The sequence below is a fragment of the Etheostoma cragini genome, chromosome 1 (genome assembly GCF_013103735.1).
Source record: "Etheostoma cragini isolate CJK2018 chromosome 1, CSU_Ecrag_1.0, whole genome shotgun sequence".
Classification (NCBI taxonomy): domain Eukaryota; kingdom Metazoa; phylum Chordata; class Actinopteri; order Perciformes; family Percidae; genus Etheostoma; species Etheostoma cragini.
In genome coordinates, this window is record NC_048407.1 from 22,197,823 (window position 1) to 22,216,675 (window position 18,853).

The 18,853-nt window shown below is 41.7% G+C and overlaps 1 protein-coding gene across 15 annotated transcripts in view; it reads left to right on the plus strand.

Moving 5' to 3' along the window:
* The first annotated feature begins 440 nt into the window (after positions 1 to 440).
* The window catches only part of pax6b (paired box 6b), a 21,876-nt gene continuing 3,463 nt past the window's right edge, over positions 441 to 18,853 (plus strand). The window contains exons 1-12 of one of the 15 annotated variants that reach the window (XM_034872569.1): positions 6,272 to 6,425; positions 6,633 to 6,811; positions 9,413 to 9,486; positions 9,703 to 9,756; positions 10,521 to 10,544; positions 12,978 to 13,108; positions 13,427 to 13,462; positions 13,548 to 13,763; positions 14,081 to 14,246; positions 17,424 to 17,582; positions 17,913 to 17,995; positions 18,119 to 18,269. In XM_034872569.1, coding sequence (XP_034728460.1) covers positions 9,744 to 9,756; positions 10,521 to 10,544; positions 12,978 to 13,108; positions 13,427 to 13,462; positions 13,548 to 13,763; positions 14,081 to 14,246; positions 17,424 to 17,582; positions 17,913 to 17,995; positions 18,119 to 18,269 — 979 coding nt within the window. In that variant the 5' untranslated portion in view covers positions 6,272 to 6,425; positions 6,633 to 6,811; positions 9,413 to 9,486; positions 9,703 to 9,743. Of the gene's footprint in view, positions 636 to 6,271; positions 6,426 to 6,515; positions 6,812 to 9,412; positions 9,487 to 9,702; positions 9,757 to 10,520; positions 10,545 to 11,691; positions 12,143 to 12,977; positions 13,109 to 13,426; positions 13,463 to 13,547; positions 13,764 to 14,080; positions 14,247 to 17,423; positions 17,583 to 17,912; positions 17,996 to 18,118; positions 18,270 to 18,853 lie in introns of those variants that run through there. The other 14 variants (XM_034872614.1, XM_034872512.1, XM_034872522.1 and 11 more) reach the window with 14 other exon arrangements.

Below are 18,853 nucleotides of genomic sequence, written 5' to 3' on the forward strand. Positions count from 1 at the left end.
CTACAAGCCATGGTGCATGTTGTTTGCATAGGATGAAACATGTATTTTACTAATCTATTTTTAGTTTCAGGATATGCTCACGAGCATCTCTCCATGTATGACTTGTATTCTTAAAATCACTGGATACTTTGTAATGTTTTTTGGCGAAACCGTACTTCAATCTGGCACGACAGGGAACAGTGTTGAATAAAAAAAACATAAAATAAGATAAACTTAAATGTAAAGATAAACCTGGACGTTCCCCAGCAGAGTGACATGTTAGCTGTCGGTCCCTGGGCACAGCACACACTGGGACAGTAAAGAGGCCGGTGCGACCCACATGTAGCCTATGCTACCTTGTGCACTTCCCCATTCTGTTCTCCGTGTCCTGTCCAAGGTATGACGTCGAGCCGTCGCTCTAGCCAATCACTGCCAACTTGAGGCGGATGCTGAAGGGAAAGTTGCTGGTAAGAGCTGCAGATTTTTTTTCCCACTCTCATTGACATTTCAACTCCAAGACGGATCCAAAGGTAGATAGATTTTAATCGGGACCTATACGTTTCTGTTGCTGTGATTCGGAGGAGAGATCCGGGGAGGGAAGAAGCGACTTTATACGTACAGGATACCGGTCAGACACAGCTACTGCCTTTCATCCGGTGAGTTTGCACAATTTTTGAATTTCTTTTTAATATTTAAAGCCCTGATATGTATGGAATTCTCCTTTTGAGAATATATTAACACTGCACATTTGCGAACTTTGCCTGATCTCCTAAAACTTGAGAGAAAATGGGAAGCAGAAACTTGTAGATGGATTATAAGCATGAGGCATGGGTAAAGTAAAGTAAAATTACGGGTGCTTGCACGTTGCCCCGTGTAGCCTACAGGAGGTGTGCACCCACACAAAGTTGAACACAGCGACCTGACTTCGTTTTTTGTTGTCACCTGCATCGCACACACATAGCGTGTAATCAGCGATCTTCACTGAGGAATTACGCGCACGTCACTCCTCTAAAAAAATGTGAGCTTTACTTCTGGTGACAATTAAAGTAAATTGAATGTGTGTGGGGATCTATTCAGCCCTGCTCCATCCATCAACGCGGTGGAAAGGACGCTGTCCATCAGAGAAATGTTTTAGTTTGGCTGCATTTCCTCATCGCGCTGCGATCCACGTGCGATCCTTGGAGAAAAGGAGAAAAGCGTAATATGTTGGCTTAAATGTTGAGTTAAAGAAGTTATTGGTCGGGTCGTAAAATACACCTTCTAAATATTGGCTGTAATTTGTCACAAAAAGCGAATGTCAAATTTCCAAGTACATCTAAGATTTTAGGGAAATGACGTGTGCGCCCTGAGGGGTCTGAGATTGATTTGGGTTCATAAAAAGGGCCCATGCCTTGTGTTTCTGTTTGTATTAATGCTTTTTAAAAAATTCTATTATAAACACAACTCCAATAAGATGAGCTCCCATGTGTTTACTTTTTTCACACAAAAAAAGAGATAAGCTACAATCTGATTTCCAAACAGTAGCGGGGAGACCTGAGGTGTCTCAGGTTCAGGGCTCGTGGATGGTTGGGTCCGTGTTTCTTCCTGTCACGCTTGCCGAGCAGCGTTGTGACACCATTAGCCCCGGTGTTTATCCCAGCCTTCAGCCTTTTGCCAGGAGACTTCTGTGGACTACACACGTTCTGTGTGCTGCACCAATCTTCTCCTTGTCTGGTCACAAACTTCCCAGATCGTGCACTATGGATTTGTTAATTTGTTAAATCAAAACTACATTTACATGAATGTATTTATCCCTCCACACATCCTGCCAGAAGGAGAAGAGTGTACCCTTCAGCTCAAAATACAGTAGGCCTATTAAAGGCATGTAGACCTTTTATTGTGATGGAACATGTTTTAAAAGCGCCTATAAAGCAGATGGTTGTTAAGCTTTTAGAAAAGCAGAACGAGGACCATCTGCAAACATTTAAATTGTTCCTAATGGAGATGCGTTTCCTTGCATTTTTGCTTGATGTGCTGAGAAATTAGTACACATTAATAAAGTTCTCTTTTCCTGGACGCGCTCCATATGCAGGAGGGTTTCAAAAATATAAAAATAACTGCGAAAAAGTCAAACAAGGATGTGATTGTTTGACTATTGTTGACAGAACACCACATTGTAAAAGTGCAAATAATGTATGCAAATAAACCAGCGATGTCCTCATGAATCTCTTCATAGAGAACAAATCTGACAGTCCGGGGCGGTCTGATGAATGACAGGTCATCTCAACAAGAACACATCTCAGAAATTAATCTCGACATTTGTAGTGATTAATAAGATCACACAATGAACAAAACCAGAAAAAAATCTTTTAGGTTTTATTTTGATTTGATTAAAAAAATCAAATTAACCTAAAATTATTATTTAACCTAAAATTATGTTTATATTAACCGTCAGTCCGTCACAAGCAAATAGCGAATTAGATTAAAGAGTAATCATTCAACCAGCGAAGCTAATAAGTAATAATTACCGTCATCAACAATAACAATAGTTGAAATAATAAAACAATAGTAGTAATAGTAATAGTAATAGTAATAGTAATTATTATTATTATTTTTACTAACAATAATAATAATAATTATTATTATTATTGTTAGTAATAATAATAATAATAATAATAGGCCTAATAATAAAAATAATATTACAATGTATGATATTGGATTTAATTATCTGCTTAATAGTGCATCAAGCAGGTGTAAAAAAAAGAAGTGAGGCCTACAGATGATCCCTCATGAGAAGCAGGTAGAGTTGGGATTTGTAGGAGATAAAAGTGACACAGGATGTTTAAAATGCACCAAAACAGGATTTGGTGTTGTTACTTCCTAAAGGAATAACTTACTCCTATTAAAATTAAGGGGATTTATGCTCCAGAAAATCCACTTGAATCAGAGGGATCAGCTAAGCCATCTTTTTATTTTTTTTTACAAAATAAACATCTTGAAACAATCTTGTAATATTTTCTAATAGACCTCCCCAAATGTCCTGATATGTAAAAGAAGAGTGAACTGTGACCTCCATGGGGGATCAAGGCAAAACACGCATTAGTGAATAAAACCCCCCCACAAAAGTTGAATAATAAAAAAAAAAAATTGGAAGTGCCACTCCACCAGTTTTACACATGATGAATTAATCTCGTATAAATGTGCATCAGTCTGTAAAGGGTAAATCCTAAATTGGGGGGGGGGGGGGGGGGGGGGTTACTCTGCACTATCATCCTTCTAACTATCTGAAAACAATGTCACTGTTTTACACAGCAGCTCCCCCCTTATATTCTTTCTTTCTTTCTTTTTTGCATTTAAAAGTTTCTAGATAGCTACGAATAGCACTCTGCCTCAGGGGGAAATAGCGACCAGATTAGGCTTTCTTTTCAAGGCCTCTGGCATTAGTTGCTGCTAATCCGAATTGGGCTAATTGCTTTCCCAACATCAGCCTAGCCCTGGTTTTTTTTCCAGACTTCCACACAGTCCAGACTACACTTTACAAAACAGAAAAAAATATCTATTTGAAAAATATTTTGTAAAAGAGTTGTTGCTGTTAAAGATGGCCTACTTGGCATGCGAGTGAAGGTTGTAAAATTGAAGAAAAAAAAAATAGAAATCTCCCGAGATTGGAGAAGAATTAGCTCTTGGAGCGGATTTACAGCTTAACCAAAGAAATCAATAACCTACTGGAGGTATTGTTTCCAAAGAAAACTACTTGACACACTCATCGGGGAATCTGTCTTTTCAGCGAGGGCAGGTTAGTGGTGTGAATTCTTGACAGCTGCAGTCTGTGACAAGTGAGTGGCAATAACATTTGCACTACAAAGGTAGGCTATAACCACAAGTATTTTAAATACATGGGATGGAGGCTGTTTTTTATTGCAATTGGGATCACATTTCCCAACACGTAATTGAACGAGATCGTGCATGTTTATCAGCAAACTGATTTACACAATTGAGCTCAGCTTAAGTGACCAAAACAGAAAATGATACACTCTGCTACTATGACGTTTGGCTGTGGTTTAGGTGCCACATCTCTGATGCAGCTGTCTCAGCCAACATGCACTTGCTTACTGACTTGAGGATGCATGGATAGTTTAGTAAACACTCTTTGTTCTTGTTATCACCTCCCCATTGCATTATATTAGTGTTAAGTTTAATTCAAGTAGATTTAGAAGAACATTATTTCCCTCCATTAACATCTACAAATGACTTATTTCTGAATATAATGATCAATGTTGTTGGGAAGTTTGACTCCACCTTCAGCGTGTCCAGTCTTTTGTGTTTACAGTAAATCATAACCAACACGGTCCCCTCATTGCACAAACTCCTATCGGGTGGGGCTGACTGATTGGGGGGGGGAGAGGGGGGGGGGGGTTCTAATGTTTGTGGTCTAATGCATGTCTAATAGGGGGGTCCTTGACGTGAAAATGTTTGGGAACCCCCCTTAGCTGATATAAGCTGCGGCCATTCATAGCAGGCCCATAGGCTGAGCCACCAGTCTAAGTGAGTAGAAACAATGCAGGAAGGAGAAACAGATGAATGTGCTCGTTTAGTTTACGGGTTGTTTGATGAAGGAGTATTGGCCAAAGTGTTGTTCCTCACTGCGGGACCCTCGGTGACAGTTTGAGCCGGTCCTCTCAGCTCATTATCTCGCCGGCCCACTGAGGGCCCCATTCAAGCCGGGCAGTCCCTCTTTCTGTCTCTCCCCCCCTTCCTCCCTCCTTCTCCCTCCCTGCCTCTCACCCTCTCTCTCTCTCTCTCTCTCTCTCTCTCTCTCTCTCTGGCAGCGTCGTTTGTCTACTCATTGAACCCATAGTCAGGAATGCGATGGTTGTTAGGGAGCCCTCTTTCACCTCCGAAGTGTTTTATTGATGAGCTCTGACTTCTCCTACTTTTTCACATGTCAAAGAAAGTCAAGTGTAGGCCTCCATGACTTCATTTCATGGCCTCCCATCCAAAAAAAGAAGCAATTTCTTTCCCCTCCCCCTGCTTATGCCTCTCTCTCTTTCTCTCTTCCCCCCCCTCTCTCTCTCTCTCCCTCTCTCGTTGGCCTTTCATGCACCCCCTTTTCTACTTTAGTTTGGCTTCCACATCCATACACCCCTCATTCTCTTCCTTTCGGTTCTCCTCCTTTTGGAGTGAGCGACGGGGCTCCTCAGTGCTGAGACTGGTGCTGCCCAAAGCTCCGAGTGTATGCTCAAACACGGGCGCAGAGGGGTTGCTTTTGGGTGCGTTGAGGTGTGTGTTAATAGCCAGTCATTCAACCAGCGCAGTTTGGGAGCGTGTGGCCATGGCTACACAGTCATTTGCTTTACTTTATTTACGCGTGCTATTTGCTGTCAGGTCGCAGGAGTGACGTCGCCATGCCTCGCAAATGTGTCCATAAAAAGCACCGGAGCTTGCCTAAAGGCTGCGCTCTTTACGCATGGTGTTCTTGTTGACAGGAGGGGTAAGGCTATTCAGGGGAATTTGATACCCAAAAGAATCAACAAAAGCACGTGGTGAATTCGGATTGTTTTTAGTGAGGGAGGGAGGGCCGTGCCATTTTCAGATGCAATATATTTCCTAAGTAGCCTATCCTCTCATGTGGAGCGCTTTGTTAAAACACACAAAACGTTCATAATCTCAACTGCACTTTGCAACACCAGAGGTCTCCGTCTCTGGGATATTTTTGGGGGCTTCAAGTTCCTATTTTAGAGCAATATAGTTAATTCCTGTGTTAAGATGATTTACTTCTGTGTGCAAAACTCATCCGAACATGTTGTATTTTGTTAAAGATTTTTTTTTTGTCAATGAAGACAACCACCTGCAGGTCTATATGGAAGAAAAAAAACACAAAACCTGTCTCCAAACTTTTCAACATAACATAATTATAACATGAATAGCATGTGTAAAGCATTGTCTGCTTCATAAAAAGCACGCTGCAGCTCTTTGTAATTTTCATTTGGTGTTGTGAGCTCCAGCGTTCACGTGTGCTGCTGCTCCACTGCTACTTTCCGTCGCCCTTGCAGCACTAGTTAGCCTCAGGTTGGAGCTGCCTTAGATTCCCTGCGCGGACCCAATTCAGCTTGGAAGAATAGAGCCTTCCGACCAATGGGCATTTCCGAGCCAGTTGCTTTGCAATAGGGCAATATTCAGCAAAGAGAGCGCTGGGTATTTGGATGCGTGGGCTGATTAGTGAGTTGGGAAGACTCTCTCTCTCTCTCTCTCTCTCTCTCGCTCTCTCGCTCTCTCGCTGTCGCTGTGGCTCGGCCCCGTTTCCCGCTTTGGCTGTGGTGTGCAGGGGGAAGTGTTTATATGGGGGATGATGACAGAGGTCGGGTCGCGCTAATGGGCCAGTGAAGAGCGGCGGAGGGAGGCGAGGCGCACATAGCAGACCAGGAACACATACATTAATACACTTGTTCCATCACCAATCAGCATAGGTGTGTTCATTCTCTTACCCCCACCTCCTTCTACCACCACCACCACTCTCCCTCCCTCCCCCTTTTCTCTCTCTCTCTCTCCTTCTCTTCCCCACTCTCCCTCTTTCCGACTCTCTCATTCGCTCTCTCACACGCCAGCGCACATCCTCGCCAAACTCCGTGCGTCCTGACATCTGAGTTCACTGTCAATCTCTGTCCACTTCGCAGGGATATCCCCTCCATCTCCGCCGAAGACCACTGGAAACTAATTTTTCCTCTTCTAAACTTCCCGAGAAAGACTGATCCTGGTCGGCTTTTTGTTTTTGCTCTTTCTGTGGTGTGGAGAACTAGGCGGTAGCCTATAGTTTACCAAGGACTTTGACAACGACGCAGGATGCCCCAAAAAGGTAAGATCCTGACTCGATGTTTGTATGTTCAGTTTAAATATGGCATTTATTATTATTATTATTATTATTATTATTATTATTATTATTATTATTATTATTATTATTATTATTATTATTATTATTATTATCCACAATTAATATTATGTGAATAAGTGTGTTATTATTATGGTTATTATAATTATTATTATAGGTGATTTATTCTCGGCTGTAGGTTGAGGTTCAGTGGTGAGCTCGTGGGTGTAGTGTTATCGTTTGGACTGTGCAGCGTGTCTTCTGACTGGACTTTCAAAAGTGCGAACAGCCTTTAGCGCCTCTGTCTGCTCTATCTGCCCGGTTGCGTTGGGTGTTTAGGCCTACGGATAGCTTACCGCTTATTTATGACAGTAAAGAGTAAAAAGTCACGTTGGGCCAGGACAGTGATCATCGTGGAGAATGGGGCGCAATGACCCGTTGAGGAAAGGTGTCAGATTGATTCATGCAGGCGAGTCACCCAAGCGCCTTCTACAGAAAAAAAGAAGCTCCATGATCACTTGGGGAGGAGGCCAGTGTTAGAGTGTTAGTGGACGACTTTGCCCATTTGTTCTTAGCTGCTTCCCTTAATGACAGCGAGTTAAACTACTTTAACTTTTTTGGGCCGTGTAGCATTTAAAAAAATAGTCAGACACTCTTTGACAGGCATATCAGCCTATAATAGTTGGCTAAATAATATTTGAAATAATTTCATACTTGTAATAAAACACTAAATATGGATACACATTGGTGGTGCTTTTAAAAAATTCTGTCAAACAGGTAGACAAATTAGTAAAATAAAACATATGTTCATTAAATGTAATTATGCATTTTTATTTTTTAATCATTAAGCATGATTCAGCTTAAAAGTATAATAAAAAATTAAACTGACGCATAGCAAAAACATACTAGTATAGGGCACAATGATATGTTACCATAATGTATAGTTGTTAATCCTTTGACTTGAGGTTAAAGCTGCTAGTACACGGTAATAACTACTTTACTAACTCTTCTATAATCTGTAGCCTAACACAATTTTTAAAGTCATGTTGCGTATTTTAATCTAGGCTATATATTTTCTGTTAGCCTCCAATTTGCACCGGGGCCATTATATTGAAGGCCAACATGCATTATTTCTGCATATGAATGTTGTGAGCGCGGTCACAATAAACATGTTGAATTAGGATTACTGAAGGATAAGAAATGCAGATTAGGTCTTGGTTAACCTCAGAAACAACAACGTTTGAGCTTTCGACCTTAAATAAATGATTAACCACTCGGACCTTACAAGGCTAAAAGCAACTGAGTGCAGGTTGGTCAGGCTTAAATAGGCTGCTTTTATTTTATTTGTTATTACTCCACCTTAAATCATGACATTAGGCCAATGACAATAATGATGTCGGAATTAGTAAGTAGTTGTTTTAGGTCATTTCAGTTCATGCTAGGCTAACTCGGGCTATGTGGGCCAGTGTGATGGAATCTGAATTTGATTAATGCAGCCTATTTGTTAAACATGAGAGAAAGCTACAATCTAAATCTAATGGCGGCCCTGCGTGCATCCCCACAAACTAGCATTGGACTAAACACGGTATGTTACGGACGTCGCAATCAGGCCATTTTGCTCTGCACACAACACACAACTTTGCATAGAGGGAGAAAACGAAAACTTCAGTCTTCTCCCTCCCTGGCCCCCTTTTTATCTGCCCCCCCCCCCCAGTCAATAGCTTCTTTAATGCATTTGTCTTTTCCAATTGAGCGCCCTACTGCGCTGTTGTGTTTAAACCCGCTTTACAACCCGCACCAGCAGCACAAAATAACCACCAAATATTTGTAACAAGAAATTACTTTTAAAATTTTTTTTCTATAAAAGCAGGGCCAACAAAACACATTCACGCACCAGCGGCGCCGGGGTCAGGGTCGTGTGTGTGTGTGTGTGTGTGTGTGTGTGTGTGTGTGTGTGTGTGTGAATGTGAGTGAATGTGTTATGTGTGTGAATGGTCCCGGAGGGGGTGGATGCATGCCTCCGGCTCTTTGTATTAATCTGAACTTGTTGGTGTGTTTAGTTGGGAAGCTGTGTTTCTAGTCGCGGAGGCCGAGTTTTTGCCCCGGGTTTGAGACATACGGAGGCAGAAAAGGGGGTGCATTGTTGGGAGTCCAGCAGGCTTTGTACACCAGCTTTGTACCCCCTCCTGGTCTGGACTTTTACAGAGCAGTGAGGCGAGGCAGACAACGTGTGTCACTGTACAGTTTCCACGATAGACTCCACAAGAGGAGGGTTCTCGAGTTTAAAAAACAGAACTAAACAATGTGATTGCCTCTTGCTGAGAAGATGAGGGCTGACTGCTTTATAAGTCTTGAAAGAAATAGTGCTGTTAAAGAGTTATATATCACAGCAAGGCTGTTAGTTTGGGTGCTGTAGGAAACAGACCTAACAGAGATGATCAGAAATGATCTTGTAGTGCCTCAATTTTTATTTACTTGCTTGGCAGCAACATACAGGTTTATTGTAAATGTAGGGCACAAATAAAGATATAGTAAGTGCATCAGTATAGCTGTGGCTGTGCTAATGTGTTGTTTTGCTTTGTCCTATAGGGAGACATTAAGTAGTGAAAACGGCAGATGATTGACTAAATTGTTATAGAGTGGACAGTCAACTCTGTTTCCAGGCAAGTTTAATTAAAATACATACATACACTGAGGATGTGAAAATTCATTATGCATCAATAATGTTTTAAACAAAAAGATCCGCAAACGTTCTAATCGAACGATAAGATGAGAAACTTTATTAAAAAAAAAAAAAAAATGTTGCAAATAATTTGACAGTGAAAAAAAGATATGCACATGATACTAACCAGCTTTGTTTTTTTCCTTGTGACGCGTAGAATACCACAACCAAGCCACGTGGGAGTCTGGCGTAGCCTCAATGATGCAGAACAGTAAGTTGTTTTCATATTTATTTAGTTTTTGAAACTTTTGATTACAACCGCAAGTTCTAATGTGGTTGAACACCCACTGACATTATGCACTGGTTGTTATAAAGCAATAACTTAAAGAACGCTTTATGTAGGAAATGTATGTGCAGGCATACATTTACATGCCTTCGAGGTGCAGGGGCGAAATATTCTCAGTTATTTGATGGCCATTTCATTGCTGTTAATTTATTTTTTGCAATGATAGGTAGAGAAGTTATTATTGAACAAGTTAATCACACGTCGTCCTTCTCCAGAGAGAGAGAGAGAGAGAGAGAGAAAGAGAAGAGAGGGGGTTGGGTTGGGTTGAGAGGGAGATTTTTTGTTTCTGCTTGAGTTGGTATTAAATAATTGCACAGCCGTCTGCATTAGCGTTAGAGCTGGCTGCCAGGCTGCATACAAGATTAGCTGCGTAGAGAAGAGCCCTGCATGAAACATGAGGAATAGCAATAATGTCTTATGGAGATTAGTCCATATTCTTCACGGACAGACAGCGTGAACTAGAAAGAAAATGCTCATATTATAACCGCAGGCCTCACTGTTTGGTGCAGGCTGAATTTACAGCAGAAGATAATATTAACAACCATATTGTCGTGGGTGCCAATCAAAAAATCTATATAGGCCTTAAAGTGGCCTACATGAGTTATATATATATATCTGTCTTGTTCCTGGTGTGTGTTGAAACCAAAAAGGATAAACATGAAACATTTTCTCTCTTGCTGCTGGACAAGAGGTGTATGACATCTGTGATGAAGGTGTGTGGGATGATTTTATTTTATTATTCTCCATATACCTTGATGACGTGTCTGTGCTGTAATCTGTGCGCATTAGTGATAAAAAAAAGTGTTAGAATCCAATGTTGGTCAGCTGGATTTTTTTGGTGTGATTCATATTAAAGTGACCTGTGATGAAAACCAAAAATACTTTTACAAACTGCTTGCATTCATAGGTACTGTGATTCAAATTTTTTTTTACTGTATATATATTTTAATTTTTATTTCTGCTTGCCAGTGTTCCATTGTATAGACGATGGGGCCTTATCAAAGCTGTGTACAATGCTTTGCAGCGGATTGATGATAATGGGATGCTGGCTTGTGATGTCTGGTGCGAATTGCAGAGGACATAGCATTGGGCCCGGCCCTTTGGGTTGTCTAAAGGTCGCGACGGCCTCGGTGGCTTTTGTGCTAATAACTCCTGGGTGTATGTGGTGGGGAGCGTCCAAATTGACACCATATGTTTTCCTATTAGTAGACTTGCAATAGAATACAAGGCGCATAATCAGCGCCAGCGGGCGAGATCGACTCTGGGCACTTGAGGGAATTGTGCCATGATTAAGACTTAACCTTAGGAGTGTTGATTTTTTATGTGATGTGCTTATCTGACGGGTTTAATCGATCCGGAGGATTTATATGATAGCTATGAATCAAAGGTGACGGAGCAAACCACGAGAACCTGCAGAGCAGGACTACTTAATGCGGGTAGGCCAATTTCAGCGTAAGAAGTCTATTAATTCCACTTAATCCTGGAATTACCAAAGAGCAGGAGGGATGATAATGGATTTCCTATCAATCAGATCCACGCTGGAAGATTATTACACATAGCGGTCAAAGGGATATGTTATTCCATTTAACAGGTTTCTTTTCCCTTAGTTGTAGCCTACACAGCCACCCTTTTGATCATTTAGTCTATGTAAAATTAAATCTGCAGTTTAAACCAGAGTCCTGTGACATATTTCAGAGTAAAGACGCCTACCGATTGCACACAACAGGACTGCAGTGGCTGTGAGCATTTGTTGTCAAATACAAACAAGGGGGGGGGGGGTGAAAAAACTGCATGTCACTTTTAATATGTTAAGAATCCAGGCGCGCCCTCGTTTCTGTGACCGCGCGTAGCCCCCGGCCACCTTAAAACGAAGTCTCCCTCGGAGGGTAAACGAGTAGCGTCCAATTTTGTCTGAGTGATATCCAAATGCAGACAGAAAGGGTCGTTTTATCATGCTACTATTTGTCGTGACGATGCGATTTTCAAAAGCAGAGCGGTGTCATAAAGTGACATGCCTGCCACAAGTGCTCCAACTGATCTTTTCAATTAGCCTCCCATGCATGATCCGAGGCGACTTCCGCCTATTTCCAGAAATTAAGCTCAAACTTGACGTGCAGCTAGCTTTATTTTAAAGACAAATGTCAGGCAGGCTCATCATATTTTCCCCCTCTTCTATATTTGGAGCTTATTTATTGCTAAGGAGCCTCTGCTCCCGGAGTCAATGTACCGGGCGGCAGCACAGGGGAAGGGAGCGGAGGAACAGAGAGCAGCTCAGGCACTCCGGGGAGTCAGCTCTCCCATTTGGCTTCAGGTTTGCCAGTTTATTCTGTGTTTTAGAGAAATACATCGAATAATTTAGGAATAATTTCCAAAAAGCTATCTTTTTTTTAGACAATAACCAATCATAAAACATGCTATTTTAGAGCTAGTATGTGGTGTCCGTCTTAGTTATGCGTAATTATTGTGTGTTTTGAAGGACTATGATAGAAGGAACTTGTCGATTTAAAGTCACTTTCGGAAAAAAAAGCGATGCTTTTGAATGGAAGCTAATTTAAGACATAGTTTCAGGTCTTGTGTTTTATGTGATTGTCGGTGCTGCTGGTTGTTATTTTGAGGATAGTTCATGAGTAAGGTGCTGGTGTTGGTGCGCAGCTGCATGAGTGGATGGATAACGGTGCGCCTGTTTTAATACCTTGTGCTAAAACATTGCTTGAGTTTCCTCGGGGCAAAGGACTGACTGAGTTGATCATATATTATAAGAAAAAACTATATTGAGAGGTTATGATTTAGTTTATTTGAGGCTTTTTGTCGTTTAATCCATGTTCTGCATGTTACCGAATAACTGCGCAACGTTTGTCTTCAGAAGAGAATGCACCGAGCGGTGTAACCTTTCTTAAAAGTATTGTTTTATCAAAGCACTTTGGCTTTAATTTTTTTTTTTTTTTTAATAAAATGACATTTCATGAATGGAATCAACTGCAATAAACCCTCTGTACATATGCTGTCCTCGTGTTTCATCTTAATCTCGGCTATCGTGAGCGCTTAAACCATTCTCCTCTCCATTAAATAAAACTCATTTGCTTTATCACCTATGTTTTTGAGTTATAATACGATGTGATGACTGCGATGCTTTTGTCTCCACGTAGGTCACAGTGGCGTAAACCAGCTTGGTGGTGTGTTTGTTAATGGTAGACCGCTGCCGGATTCCACCAGGCAGAAAATAGTTGAACTTGCTCACAGTGGTGCTCGACCCTGCGACATCTCCAGGATACTTCAGGTGACAATCCCACTCCTCTTTGAACAGAAAACAGGTTTTATGCATACTTTGTTTTCAATGGACACAGGCTGCTTTTATTAAAGCAAACTATGAAAGACATAACGGTATGCTTTTCACATTAAATCCATGTTTCCTGTAGCCTAAGTGATGCATGTTGTGGTTGTTTTTAAGTAAGTACAATTATGATTTACTAATTACATCATTCCGTTTACTGGAAATGTAACAAGGCCGACAAAAATCTGCCTGTTCTCATAAAGAATACATATTTTGAAAGAAATGCCTAATATACATTTCAAGGCATATTTTTTGTGTTCATAGACCCATGATGAAGTCCAAGTGCTGGACAGTGAAAAGGTGATAATTAATTGACGTCATCTTAGAAATTCCGTTAATAGTCGTAAATAATGTATGTGAATTGTGTCTTTTGTTTTCTATACAGGTATCCAACGGCTGCGTAAGCAAGATCCTGGGCCGCTATTATGAAACTGGCTCCATAAGACCGAGAGCAATAGGCGGCAGCAAGCCCAGAGTTGCCACTCCAGAGGTGGTCGCGAAAATCGCGCAGTACAAGCGGGAGTGTCCGTCTATCTTCGCGTGGGAGATCCGTGACAGACTTCTGTCGGAAGGGATCTGCACCAACGACAACATACCCAGTGTAAGTGTACTGACTGTAAGTTACGTGCATGATTTAATTTGCCACATGAAATGACTTCTTTTCCTCGCGCAGTGGAGGAAAAGGAGATGGGCAACTAACCATTCACTCTTATTAAATACACTGTGTGCGGCGCGCATTATGTGATCACCCAAACAATCAATTAGAAGGAGCTCGCTGTCCATTTGTGCGCTTTGCAGGAACATCTTCCTGTGCACACTTATTATGATTTTAAGGTGGTTGTGTGCGTATGTGTAGAAACACACTGATATGGTGCTCCATCTAATCTTTGATTTTATCATATGCAATTTGTCATTCAGGTGTCATCGATTAACAGAGTCCTCCGCAACCTGGCTAGTGAAAAGCAACAGATGGGCGCAGATGGCATGTATGACAAGCTGAGAATGCTCAACGGTCAGACAGGAACTTGGGGGACCCGGCCAGGCTGGTACCCCGGAACATCAGTGCCAGGGCAGCCCAACCAAGGTGAGCCTCATTATCACACAGTGGCAATAGAGGGCTGGGCTGCGGCTGCAATGAAGACACCTTGACGCATGCACGTTGTATCAAAACAGGATACACTCGGTCGGTCAGGCTCAGTAACATGTATGGGCAATCACAAAAAAATATTTTGAAGCTGATAAATTAGGATAACTGTGAACTCATACACATAAATTGTCATTTTTTAGTGTGAATAGTTTCACAACATACTATTTCAGTGTTACCGGTCCACGAGCTTGTTTGCAGGAAGGTAAAGTAGTGGCATGCTTTAATGCCCTGAACAAGACCCCCAATTAAGACTACTCGATTAGAGGAAGCCATAGGCCATGTATGCAGTCTGAATGCCTCCACTGTCCCAGACATGGATGTGCGTGACAGCGGCTTGTCCTTTCAGCAGAGGTGTCCACCCAACAGCCTGCATTTTCCTCCCCTCCTAATGGGGAGCAGATCCGGGGAGCTGTGCGCGGGGATATTAGTACAAAGGAATGTTTTCCTTCACACGCAATGATTGGTTATGGGAACGGTCCGCACTACGTGTAATTGCTCATTAGAGAGGGCTTTGTCTGTCATTATGGCAACATGCAGGAGTGTGGAGATGGTAAGGCTGCTGTGGAAATGTTCCACTTCAGAGGGTTTCCTGTCGGCCTACTGAAGGCCGAACACATTTTCTTACTGGAAGCACCACCTTACGCTCGCTCTGCTTACATGTGCATTCATCTAACAAGTTTTACGATTGAGCATTGAGTCTGACTAATATGCATCAGAAGAACAAGTGCTATATGGAATGGAACAGTTGTTGCAAAAAAATAATTTGCATTTGTGTGATGACCATTTGGTCACGTCGGGCTGGTAGGAAAGCGGAAACGGCTAAACAGCTATACTATTAACTTTATTTTGGAATCATAATAACAATATTATTATTATTAGTAGTATATTTTAAATAGGTAATATCCTACCTTATTTGTATATTAGGTAATATCCTTCCTTATTAGTTTTTACTGTGGTCACAGGTTATATTATCATTACCATAAAAATGTAATATGATAACATTATGATAACACCAGAAACAACACTACTACTACTACTACCACCACTAATAAAAATAATAATAATAATTAGTTATTGTGTTTTTGATTCAATGACTTTTTAAGTAAAGCAATTGTCTCAGGGGAACGAAAATATGTTATCCATCCGAGAGCCGAGGAAGCAGATATAATGGCTACATGGAGAGTGACAGGGCCCTTAAAGAAGACAACTCTATCCAAAAAGGAACGAATAAAAACTCCTCACCGATTTGGTCTTTTATCTCTTTCTCATTCGCTGGCTATATGGCTCCAAATCCCGTCTATAGGATTTAGTCTCTCACTTTCTCTTTCAGTTCTAAGCGGTCTCTCAAGAGTGTTTTGATCCGGTCTCAGCAGCTGAAAGGTGCCGCAATTGGTTCGGTATCTCTTTTTTTTTGCTGCTTTTCCGCCTCACTGGCCGAGACATCGTGATACTAAAGAATGAGTTTATTTCCCAGCGCTTTTATAAAGAAAACAAATCCCATCCTAGCGTCAGTGGGTCTGGCAGACGGATAAAAGCTGCACATTCACTCCTTTTTATGGATTAGCCAGAGTGAAGAAACAAATAGCGTGGATGCAAACTATTGGCCTGTAGAAGAATACTTTTGTCTATTTTGCAGAGAGGGAAATTGTCAAAAAAAAAACATGTCGCATCAGGTTTTCCTCCAGTGAACCAAGACGTTCACATTTAGACACACTAAATATGTTTTCGGGCCTACAGCAAACTTGCAAAATTGCCTGTGAGTAAACGTGCATCTTTGCTTGAACTCACATGAGGGAAACGCTTTGAAAAATAATTTCTAACCACATCTTTCACAAAAGACAAAAGAATGTTTGCCCGCCCGAACTTAACTTTTTGGGTGTGCATGTAACCCTTTATTAGAGGGCACAGAGGCCTCCTGCATGGCTACATAGAGAGGCCGTACTACACCTGTTCCCACAGTGCAACAACCTCTTATCCTTGAGCAAGGCTCAAGACTCATTAACTAGTCAAACCGGTTAAATCATAAACACAATGTATGCATAGAAAAAAAAACTGAATTCCGCTTCATGAGTTCAACCCATGGCTCCAGACAAACATCCGTGAGATATTACATAAACCACCCTCTTATCAACGCACCCCTGCTTACTTTCGCATTAACTTCTCGGCGTGATAATGATGTTCAACAACAAGACAGACATTAGTCGATAAGCCTCGCCCTGCAACTGAATAGATTGGCCTTATTTTGGTTGTTCAGGGGGTTGCATGCTCTCTCCTCACTCATTTGTTTCCAATTGAAGACAGAAATCCTGACTGGCGTGTAGCTGGCCGGGGGACGTGATTAATGATGGTAGTGGATAAGGGTTAACACACTGGACTCAAAGCTCTGTTGACTGGGATCCTCGTGCGCACAATGCCAAAGTACTATAGCCTGTGTGCCTCCAGAGAGAGAGGATCCTTTTGTCATCTCCTCCAAAAGCCCCCCTCCCATATATTACACCCACCGAGGGCTCACTGCTCGTCCCGGGCTGTGTCCATAGTTTAATGGTTTCCCTTACTCCTGAAGGCATTGTATCATTCTGAAAAGCGTCTTCTCCTATTCAAAAGTTGGTGGTCACCTCAATGGCTATGCCAACGCCCATATGGGAATGACCATTGAGGCATTGCTCTACCCTAAAAAAAAAAAAAGGGGGCTAGAGAGTTTGGGGTTTTAATACATTTCATAGGCTCTGAAAAGGGGCTCGCCACATCTTGTCACATTTCTCTTAACCTTTTGAGAACACACACGCCATTGTTGGGAAGCGATAAGTACGCAGAGCCTTTCCCTCGCCAGCCTGTTTTTCCCACAATATTTTATAAACAGTTTAACCGCGGAGGCTCTTTCACATTGTTCCTTTTCACGCAAGCAGTCGTCTGTAATCTGGCAACATTAAGACGAAACTGCAATGATTCCTCTGATTTTGAATTTAATCAGCCATGATATGGGCTTTAATTAATGATGTTTCACCGCCGATCTGTACAATTATGTAGGCCAATACAACACGAGACCCGCAAATTAATTATTCAATTAGCTTAATTGAATGAATATTTCCATCATGTTTTTTTTTTTTTTTGCAGACGGCTGCCAACAACAAGACGGCGCAGGAGAAAACACAAACTCCATCAGCTCGAACGGGGAGGATTCAGAGGAGACACAGATGCGACTGCAGCTCAAGAGGAAACTACAGAGAAACCGCACGTCCTTCACACAGGAGCAGATCGAAGCACTGGAAAAAGGTCGAGCAATCAGTGATGCACCATATACATTTATAACATTATTTTCTTTTATACACCTTGTTGTTGTAATTTCTCAAATATAGCTACATACGTTTCTGATTGTCTCATATGAATTAGGAGAGCTACATCTGTTTATAGGTTATAATAATAACCGAATAACAGGACTTATATCTGTCAGACATGGCACACAGCTCAGTCCATGGTTTCGGATTTAGGGCACTTTAGGCACTTGTTTATTCAACTAATAGCCCTGCAAAAATGAAATCAGCCTCGACCTAATTTATTACGTATGAACTAACACTTTTATTGTACGATTTTTTTTCATTGCAGAATTTGAAAGAACTCATTATCCAGATGTTTTCGCACGAGAGAGACTAGCAGCGAAAATTGACCTGCCCGAAGCAAGAATACAAGTAAGTGATCGGAATTAGTTTTTGGTTTTAATCAAAAATATAGATTCTACAGATGTGTGATAGTTTTTAAAAGTTGCAAAAAAAGTGCATGTCAGAAAACTAACAAGCAGCTTTTTATTGCAGGTATGGTTCTCAAATAGAAGAGCGAAGTGGAGGCGAGAGGAGAAGCTGCGGAACCAGCGCCGGCAGGCCAACAACTCCTCCAGTCACATTCCCATCAGCAGCAGCTTTAGCACCAGCGTCTACCAGGCCATCCCACAGCCCACTACACCGGGTAGGTCCGCCACAGCAACGCTTACAGGACACCCCCAAGCCCCAAAATAATATTAAAATAGAAGTGGTTGACTAGTGTATTGCACAAACGCTGCATAGATTAATTTGTTATAATATTCCCATTGCATTATCACTGTAATAATGTAAACACATTTAAACGCCAATGGGTTCAAGTTAGAAAGGGTCTATGTGAAATATTACTGAATATTATTGTGTGACAGCCTGCAGATTAAAATAAAAGAGGGAAAAGAGGCCTCGAAGCCTGTGCGCTCTAGTTCACATGAAGAAGCACCGGTGGTTTCCCTTTTGATGGATGATTGAGCAAAACTTCTCAGCTGACTATCTTTGTAATTACCGAATCAGGCACGAGGGCACACCGGCAGAGCCGAAGCTCATGCTCACAAGTCAATCACCTGAGACCTGAGACACACACTGTACAGGATGTGTCCGGGCCCATCAGCCTGTCAAATATGGCGTTACCTCACGCACGTACTACTTAACGCTAATGAGACAGTAGGCTCGTTCGAGATGAGCCAGATCTGCGCAGAATCGATCACCGGCGATCGGCGCCCGTTGCATGCCGGT